Here is a 10,227-nt window from a genome sequence, read left to right as displayed (position 1 = left end):
ACGAAGAACCTGTTAGTACAGTTTGTCCTCTTTCAGGTCAAGTTTTGTGACTGTGTGACATGGAAATGGCACAAGAATTAAAATGTTTTTATCAAAGGTTGGTTTTCAGCGTTCCATGTACTTCTTACGTCAGAGACATCTCTGAATCTAAAGAATATGTGGCATTGAAAGTATGACTCATGTCTTAAATACTGAGTTGATTCTAAATGAATGTGTATATGTTAACGTACCGGTACTCTCTCTAGAGGGGATTAATGAAAAATACAAACCACACAGTGTGGTTGCTTTAAAATAATTACAAGATTTGAAAAGGTTGGCACTGCTCATCGTTTTCAGCATTCTATGAAATGTATTGTGCTTACCGGCTTGAATTTAATTTTGGACAGTTGAAAGCAAGCCATTTCAATTCATGTATTGAAATTATTCTCAGATCCAATTAACAAATTGGAGTTTGTATTTTGTGTTAATAAGCATACTGATAAACTGTGATTTTAGTTGAGAGTTGGCAACAACAAAAAATGTTTTACAAAATAATATTAGGAGATTATAGTGTTAAATAGCCTTGGCTTTATGCCCTTGGAACTTTGGGGAGTGGTTAGGACACGTCTACATTCTGCATATAAACAACTCGGCAGGCTAAAATTTAAACTATTGCTATACAATTGTAACTCCATGGCAGCCTAGCATATTACCAGTTCATGAACATTGAATATACTTGATTCAAAATAGGTAAGTGGTCAATTTGAATTATTTATTTGGCAGCAATGTACAATTGTAAACCTGTCTTCTGCATAATGATGGACATAAGGAAGTAAGCTGGTTGGTTACAGAAAGTCTTGGTTGTTTTATTAGCCTAGTTGGACAAGACGTTCAAGGTTTACTCAAAGACGGTATCTTGCAATGAGGCTTGACTGATTGAAGACAACAATGTAGGCCTAAATGTTTTCGAATTGTTTTACAAGTACACCTACCCAGCTTTTTTTGTTAAGTTCCTTAAATGTGCTGAGAATGTACCAAAGCCAAGCCACTATCCTTCAACATTCCCAGGGAAGGATGTTGGCAAAATAACCACAGGACAACAATACTCTCACAACGCTTTATGGTTCTTACAACATTTTGTGCTAGCTGAGAAGTCTGTATTGAAATGCAAATTCCTTGGCGGTAAGGGAGAGGGGAGAGGGGCTCAGAAGGTTGATCACGTGATCATCTGTTTAATGACGGCTAAAATATGAAAGGGAGAGGGTATTTTGTATTAGGATTTTTATTTATAATTATATGTGGATTAATAAATAGTAACCCAACTGGGATACATTCCCATTACCCACAGATCTAGCCTCAGATTACCATAACCCCAATACTGATCTGTTATCGATGATGAAAAACATCTCACCCTATCGGATTGTCTTCTTTCCAGTTACTAGGCTACCTGTCCCATAGGTCCACAGTCCCTCGTTCGATTTGAAGAAAGTTAGCAAGGCATTTCACTGTACTTGTGCATGTGACATTACAACTTGAAGCACATCCCGTAGTGTCCTGTTCTAGTCCTAGGCCCTACTGTATGTCTCATGCCCAGTTAGGCCCCAAGTCTCCAGCAGTTTGTGGCTATGAGTCCCCTGCCTTATGAGGCCCTAGGCCTCCTGTCCTGCCAGGGTCTCAGCCACCTGACTTGGGGTACCCACCATTTCCTGAACCGGTGTGCCTGCTGTCTTCAGGCGTGTACACCTAAGCTGGTACCCTCCTGGCCTCCATGCATGGCCCCGAGAAATTATACTACTCCTCTAGTTTTACAGTCAGATGCAACTTGACTGTCCTGCCTTTGTAGACACCTTTGATTATATCTATTTTATTGTTCAGATTTCCATGGAAGGGCACATAGGCAGAACAGCAAAGACACAATGAGGGTGAAGTCCACCTGTAGTTAGTGTGTGTTTCTGTCGTGTTGATAAGAGGATGCAAACCATTTACTCAATGACCACTCTGTAGAGACAATGACAGAAAAGTGTGTGTCCTTTTTCTCTTGGAACAGACGATTAAATAAATGTTTCACTCGTACTCTTTGGCAAGCAAACAGTGACAGAAAAATAATGTATTCACCTTATTTGTTAGATATGTAACAATTATTTACCTAAACAGTGAAATAATTCTGTCCTGCTAATGCTGAGTTATATGGTGTCCACTCTAGCTTCCTGGTGAAAAAATCTACAGTTGGCATTCAGTGACAGGATGTGTGGTGTTGTAACTGGGATAGAGAGGAGTAGAACAAAGGCCTCAATGGTTCTTAAACATCCTGGCCTGGGAAATTATGCCAGGGTCGGGGGTTAAGATAACTCCAGGGGCAGATAAAGACAGGATGGGCCCAAAGTGGCTTATGGTGCCCCCCAATGAGAGGGGTGGAACCAATAATTCTGGGTATTAGCTATATGAACTGTGAATTGTCTGTATGATTCAGGCTCTCAGCCTAACAGGCAGAACAAGACTGTTGGGCTGATGGTTTCGTTATTGCAATAATTAATCGATTCTAAATAAAGATGATTGCTTGAAGAAATGACCAAGTCTTTCTCAGTGCTGAATTTCCATGACAAAACCCACTCTTATTCTCTCTTTCTCTCCATCTTTCCACCTTTTCTACCTTGCCCTCCCTCCTTTCTAGAGAACATCATAACCATGGAGACACTGAACGAAATCGATCGCCTCCAATCATCTGGCTTTGGTAGACCCCTACCCAGACATGGGCTTCTTCTCCTTCACTGGTTCTCCCATGAATATGTCACATTCAACAACGACAGCGAGATGGTGACAGTTCGCAACCCTAAGAAGAAGGCGTTCGGCTTCCACCGCTTCATCGACAACCAATTGCTCCCAGACCAGGGATTTCCATTCTACGAGGTGGGCAATTTGAAAGCACCAGGGTCTGAGAACCTGCCTGATTCTGTCATCCAAAACCACACAGAAAACAATGATGACAGCAACATAGACCGGATCATCATCAGCCTCCAGTCAGACCGTGTGTTGGACAGGATCTACGTGACCCAACAACATCATCACAGAGGTGCTTTTGACCCCCAGCGCACCTATCGCATCAGTAAGGGGTTGATCAGTATCATCCGTAAACTGGAGCTGGATGAGCTCCTGGAGCAGACTGGATATTTTCTTCCTTGCCCTCCCTCCATTGACACACTGAACGAAATGAGACAACTCCAGTCATCTGGCTTTGGTATACCCCGGCCTAGACATGGCCTTCCTCTCCTTCACTGGTTCGCCCATGAATACGTCAAATTCAACAAAAAGGGTGAAATGGTGACAGTGCGAAGCCCCAAGAAGAAGGCGTTCGGATTCCACCGCTTCTTCGACAACATAGAGGAGCATGATGGCCAGTGTAACCAACTGCTACCTGACCAGGACTTACCATACTACGAAGTGGGCAATCTGAATGCCCCAGGGTCTGACAAACTACCGCATTATGTCAGCGAAAACCACACAGGACACAATAACGACAGCAACATAGACCGGATCATTATCAGCCTCCAGTCAGACCTGGTGTTGGACAGAATCTACGTGACCCAACATGATCATCACAGAGGTGCTTTTGACCCTCAGCACACCTATCGCATCAGTAAGGGGTTGATCAGTATCATCCGTAATCAGGACCTGGATGAGCTCCTGGAGGAGACTGGATACTCTTAAGACTTTCCCCCCTGGCCAAGGGCATATAGACAGAGGCATCGTAAACATAATAATTTTTTAACCTAATTTCTGATGGTCAAATCCAAGATCTCTAACTGAATTATTTATTTTCTTACAAATGTATACTAGACATGGGTATGTGTCACGTCCTGACCAGTAAAGGGGTTATTTGTTATTGTAGTTTGGTCAGGACGTGGCAGGGGGTGTTTGTTTAGAGTGTTTCGGGGTTTGTTGGGCTATGTTCTATGTTAGTATATTTCTATGTTTATCTTGTATGTCTAGTTCTATGTTTAGTTGACCTTCAATTGGAAGCAGCTGCTCCTAGTTGCTTCTAATTGAAGGTCCTATTTAAGAGGGGTGTTTTTTCTATGGGATTTTGTGGGTAGTTGTTCCTTGTTTAGTGTTTGTGCACCTGACAGGACTGTTTCGTTTTGTTTTCTTTTTTTGTATACATATTTATTTGTTTCTCCATCTTCAAAATAAAAAGACGATGAGTATACATATTCCCGCTGCATTTTGGTCAAATCCTTACGACAAGCGTGACAGTATGACATCATGTCTTCGATATTCCCCATCCATTATCTGTTGTGAATGTTTTTATTTAGATAAAGGGCCTTGTTTTCAGATGTTTCACATCCTGCCACGTTTTTTTGTTATTTTTCCCCAACCATTTCACCTGTGTGGTGGAAATTCTACCTTTAACTAATAACGAGGAGAGGCAAAATCAACAATCAATCAAGGTATTACTTTTATTAAAAACGTATTATAATAAGGAGGCTGGTCGGACCACCCACGCAGGTGAAATGGAGAGAGAGTCTGCTGTACAAAGAGTACAGGAACATTTATATAGTCAAGCTACCCCATGCAAGCATCTGCAAAACACGTGCCCCTATGTATGTGTATGTGTGTGTGTGAGGGAAGACAACTGGGTGAAAAGGTTGCCTCAGTCTGTCGCAACTGAGTGAGACAACAGGAGCCAGAATGACAGGAAGTCACTCCAGATATACTACCTCTATGTATGGTCATACTGGGCACACACACAGAACACACACAAAACATGAATCTTTCGCCCAGAAACAGGCTCCAAACAGAACAATAGCTTTATCACTGGTGTGCAGAATATAGCACTTCGCCCTGTCTCCAGTTAAGCTAAGAGGAACCAGTTAATTTCTGTCAGCTCTTGGCTGAGCGCCCATGTATCATGGGGTCATTCTACACACACAGAACAGTTAGAGCAGGCCTCTTATTAATACACACACACTTTTCTATCTTATATGAGTTAGTTAAAGAAACTATCCCAAGCCCAATGCCTAGGCCTAAAGAAGGATATTTTAGTACACAAGCATTAGTAAGGTTCAACAGAAAATGCCCTCACACCTGCAATAGTTATTGCCACACTAGTCAGAACTAGGAAACTGTAGTTCTACACGTGCTGCCAGTGGTCATTGTAGTATGTAAATCTTTGTGGGGCAAACAAAAAATGTTTTTGTAGATGAATGCCAGCAAAGCCACTACACAACACTAAACAATACATTAATTGCACTATAACGGTGAAAACGGTGACCACAAACTGTTTTGGCCTACATAAAGCTGTCTCACCAGCATTCCCAACACAATACCACTGCTACACCTGGCTATCAGCGGAGCCTTGTCTGCCTTTAAAAAAAACATAGCTGATATGGCTGACTTGCTTAAACAAATGTGGTTTCTACTGACAATTAAGATGTACAAACTATGGTATAAGGGGACGACCAGCGGATAAGAGGGAATCTGTAATTTCGATTAAGACATTAATGAGCGCGCTAGGATGGACGTAGTCAATATAACTATTTGTTCAGCACTTTTGAAATGTACAGCGACAGAATTCAGAACATGGGCCATTATTACAGTATTCTCCCTGTACACCAAGTCAGAAACGTAGGATAAATAAAGAGGGCATATAAGCAGACAATGAAAGCTCTTACAATGTTCAATGATGACATTTTTCAAAAACAGGCTATAGGCTACATGTGCACCACCAAGTCAGAACAGTAGGCTAAATTATGAACAGCTTACTACACAACATACACTTAGTATTACTTTCTTAGCTGCAGGATACATATCTCCCTGTCATATTACATAATTTATGCAGCAGCATACAATACATTTTTTGACTCACCCTGTTCTGCTGTGATCACTGGAACAGGAAGGTGGCGCGGTGGTTCTTCGTGGGCAAATTTTGTCATCAAACTTTGTCATCAACGTCTGGCATTCTGTCACGTCCTGACCAGTTAAGGGTTATTTGTTGTTGGAGTTTGGTCAGGATGTGGCAGAGGGTATTTGTTTTATATGGTTTGGGGTGGTGGTGTAGGTAGTAGGTCGTTTTATTTATGTATTCCGGGGGTTTTGGGCACTGCTCTGTGTTTATGTATTTCTATGTTTAGTTAGTTAGTTGTGGGTATAGGTTCTAGGTTTGTTTTCTATGTATAGTTAATTGGGATGGGACTCCCAATTGAAGGCAGGTGTGTTGAGTTGCCTTTGATTGGGAGTCCTATATAATAGGGTGTGTTTGTCTTTGTGGGTAGTTGTTTTTGCACTGCGTTTTGTATAGCCTGCAAAACTGTTGCTGTCGTGAGTATCAGTTATTATTTTCCCCCTGTGGATGCTTTACTTTTGTTTATTAAAAAAACTATGAGTATCCACATACCCGCTGCAGTTTGGTCAATTCAACACGGCACCTTTTGTGACACATTCTCTGGATGTAAGGTGCTTTCAGACAACAGGGAAAAAAACTAAGTTGAATCATTACACCAGTGATCTTCAGGTTGGAGCTCTCGAAAGAGGCCCAAGTTCCCGACTTGGAATTCCGAGTTTAATGACCGTTCAAAACATATTTTCACAGTAGGAGCTCGTTTTCCCAGTTGTCTTGAACTCACTGAAGTCTGACATTTCCCAGTTCTGAGTTTCCAGTTGTTTAGAATGCAGCAACTGTCATACTGGATTGACAGCATGGCCAATGTTGAATGTTTATCCTTTTAAGCTTGGAAAAGAAACCCTTAAACTGAGACTTGGACAACGCACGCACTACACTGAATAGCAGGCTTGTGATTGCTTTGCAGTTAGCCACTGATTCCTTCCAAACCACTTATTGTTGAATTTTTCTAATTCCAACTTGTGTAATGTTTATGTCCAATGGCCGTTGAGCACCGATACGTTTTATCTATAATTTCTCTTCATAATTTCTCTTCATATGACAAGGCTTGAAAAGGATTTTGCAGTCGATTATTGACTTGATTCATGATGATTACTGCTAGCTTGCTACTAAGATTATGAAAGTATGATGTTGTCATGATCAGTCCAATCAAAGCTAAGGTAGAGATAACATGATTTGACGTCATTTTATCTGTGGCCCATGACCTTGAGCCTTTTTGGATGGGCACCTATAATGTAACTCTATGGCAGCACCGAAGGGCATGAATTTTCAAGCTCTCCCGTAGATTTTGCGGTGATGTAGTGTCCCCATGAGTGACAGAACACTGAGCCAATCACGGTGCAATTAGAGAACATTACCAACCCCTACACTTCGTATTTTCCGCTAGCTGCCCCACCACCACAGAATGCACTGAGCTAGGCAGAAACACCTGCATTTTGGAGCAGCCTTACTCAAAGAAGCAAAAAAGAAACAATTTTTGTATGTGGCTTTATTAACTCAATTTTTTATTTTATTTACATTGTTTGCAAACTGATATGTGACACGTATCAATGCCAAAATAACATGCAAAACAGGCACAAAAATAGTTACTTTTTTAAAGCTAAACAGGTGGGTCTCAAAACAGGTGGGTCTCTGCCCCACCTGCCCTGAATGACGGGTTGCCACTGCGTGCTGCATTCAAACAATTAGCAAGTCAGAAATGTCTGAGTTTCATAGTTCCGACAAGCACGTGAACACGGCTTAAGTGTGTGTGTGTTTGTGGAGGGATTAATGTTTGTAATAAAATAATTGATTAGTTAATGAGTTGTTTTTTATTTAAAATGTTTAGTACAAAATGTTGAATGTATCAATAACATTAGTCTCAAAACATTCCAAATCCAATAACCGGGAAACTCTGGTTTCTAACGTGAAAACATCAACACCACACTTTGAACAACAGCCTATACTGTACTGTTTGACCATTATATCGTTATTCAAATGAAATAAAACTTATTTACATAGAATAATGTTTTACAAAAGTAAATAAATTATCCATTTATCTGAAACCTGGGTCGTTCCACCAATTAGGTGCCTTTTGAGTAATGTAACCTAATTTTAAAACTCTGTCTTAAAGAGCACATGTTCAATTTAAAAGTCTAAGGGCCCAGGTGTAAGTCACACAACCAGTGCTGGACATGGAGCCAAGATGGAGAACCTAACTTGCTAATTATCTAACTTTTCTATCTCTGCAATTTTGTGTTTGCCAGACTCACGTAAGTTGCTAGCTGACCAAGATCTGTTTTATTTCAGTAACTATAACTAAAGTCTAAGGGCCCGGGACTGGGTTTCTATTAAGCTAACATATGGAATTCTTTTAAAATGGTCATACCAAGGATCATTTAGCTATTTCATTTTTATGTATGAAAATATATTTTGGAAATTATTTGATTAAACATTGAATTCAGCCTTACTGCTATTAGCCCATAGAAACACATTAAATAACAGATTCTGACATGGAAAAACAGTCAAAAATAAATCTAAAGGAGTTATGTTTTTGAAGTGTCTGTGCTATATCTGAGAGAGATAAGAAAGCTCATAAAAAAACAATAATTAGTGTAATTACCTGTATACCTTTCACGTGGAAATGCCTTATTCACTTCCATACATTTTTTCATCCCGGTCCCGGGATACCTTCAGATGAGTCCCATGACGCCTTGTGGGGTTGTAGAGCAAAACACCATCATGCTCATGAGAGTCTTATCTTTCCATACAGGGATCATATTAGTTTGGATGCTACAGACGTTTTTGTGAGAACGTGGTCTGACAAACCCCGCTGAAGCTCTGCCACCTTCCACCACAGATGTGGAAGGCTGACATCGACGGATGAGATAGATTGAGACGCAGCCCATGCAAAAAAATACACATCTCTTGCAGAAACAGACAGATTTTGATGGGGATTAAAAAATAACAATAACACTTTTCCCATCTCAAGATGTTAAATAAAAAAATACAATAGTGACTATTAAGTGCCAAATAAGGTAATAGGGTTGACAACTTCATCTTAAATCAGCCATAAATCCCCTTGTGATGCTTTTACACTATGATTTTACTATTAGATGTTCAATGTGTCTTTTGAAAAAAATATAGTTACACCATATTAAAACAAGAGTTCAGCTCACGTAACAGGGTTGACCTTAAAATGAGGGACAGGTGTGGGGGGGTTACCTTAAAGTGAATCACTAATAAAAAAGAATCTTCTGAAATAACTTTGTCAAAGCAACCAAATAACTAGGGCATTACAATGATGGTGAAAACTTGGAGAAATATTGGGGTTAAGTGGGTTAAAATCTTCCTAGAAGTCACAGATGATGCACAGAGGGACATACAGTTGAAGTCAGACGTTTATATACACATTAGCCAAATACATTTAAACTCAGTTTTTCACAATTCCTTACATTTAATCGTAGTAAAAATTCCCTCTTAGGTCAGTTAGGATCACCACCTTTTTTAAGAATGTAAAATGTCAGAATAATAGTAGAGAGAATGATTTATTTCAGCTTACATTTATTTCATCACATTCCCAGTGGGTCAGAAGTTTACATACACTCAATTAGTATTTGGTAGCATTGCCTTTAAATTGTTTAACTTGGGTCAAACGTTTCGGGTAGCCTTCCACAAGCTTCCCACAATAAGTTGGGTGAATATTGGCCCATTCCTCCTGACTGGTGTAACTGAGTCGAGTTTGTAGGCCTCCTTGCTCACACACACCTTTTCAGTTCTGTCCACAAATTGTCTATAGTTAAGGTCAGGGCTTTGTGATGGCCACTCTAATACCTTGACTTTGTTGTCCTTAAGCCATTTTGCCACAACTTTGGAAGTATGCTTGGGGTCATTGTCCATTTGGAAGACCCATTTGTGACCAAGCTTTAACTTCCTGACTGATGTCATGAGATGTTGCTTCAATATATCCACATAATTTTCCTGCCTCATGACGCCATCTATTTTGTGAAGTGCACCAGTCCCTCCTGAAGCAAAGCACCCCCACAACACCCCCGTGCTTCACAGTTGGGATGGTGTTCTTTGGCTTGCAAGCGTCCCCCTTCTTCCTCCAAACATAATGATGGTCATTATGGCCAAACAGTTCTACTTTTGTTTCATCAGACCAGAGGACATTTCTCCAAAACGTATGATCTCTGTCCCCATATGCAGTTGCAAACCGTAGTCTGTCTTTTTCATGGCGGTTTTGGAGCAGTGGTTTCTTCCTTGATGAGCGGACTTTCAGGTTGTCGATATAGGACTTGTTTTACTGTGGATATAGATACTTTTGTACCTGTTTCCTCCAGCATCTTCACAAGGTCCTTTGCTGTTGTTCT

At 40.4% G+C, this 10,227-nt stretch overlaps 1 protein-coding gene across 1 annotated transcript; it reads left to right on the top strand.

Moving 5' to 3' along the window:
* Nucleotides 1-593: 593 nt before the first annotated feature.
* On the top strand, nt 594-4,187 carry LOC106602551 (uncharacterized). Its single transcript, XM_014195235.3, has 2 exons — nt 594-729; nt 2,651-4,187. Exon 2 carries the CDS (start codon nt 2,665-2,667, stop codon nt 3,682-3,684), a length of 1,020 nt encoding a protein of 339 aa, XP_014050710.1. The 5' UTR covers nt 594-729; nt 2,651-2,664; the 3' UTR covers nt 3,685-4,187.
* The last annotated feature ends 6,040 nt before the right edge of the window (nt 4,188-10,227 follow it).

This window comes from Salmo salar, chromosome 04 (assembly GCF_965601325.2).
Source record: "Salmo salar chromosome 04, fSalSal1, whole genome shotgun sequence".
NCBI lineage: Eukaryota > Metazoa > Chordata > Actinopteri > Salmoniformes > Salmonidae > Salmo > Salmo salar.
Note: the sequence above shows the minus strand (reverse complement) of the source record. Positions and strands in the feature narration are given on the sequence as shown.

What these genes read in the sequence shown, in the direction of transcription:
- LOC106602551 (XM_014195235.3), top strand. Translation starts at nt 2,665, where the DNA reads ATGGAGACACTGAACGAAATCGATCGCCTCCAATCATCTGGCTTTGGT.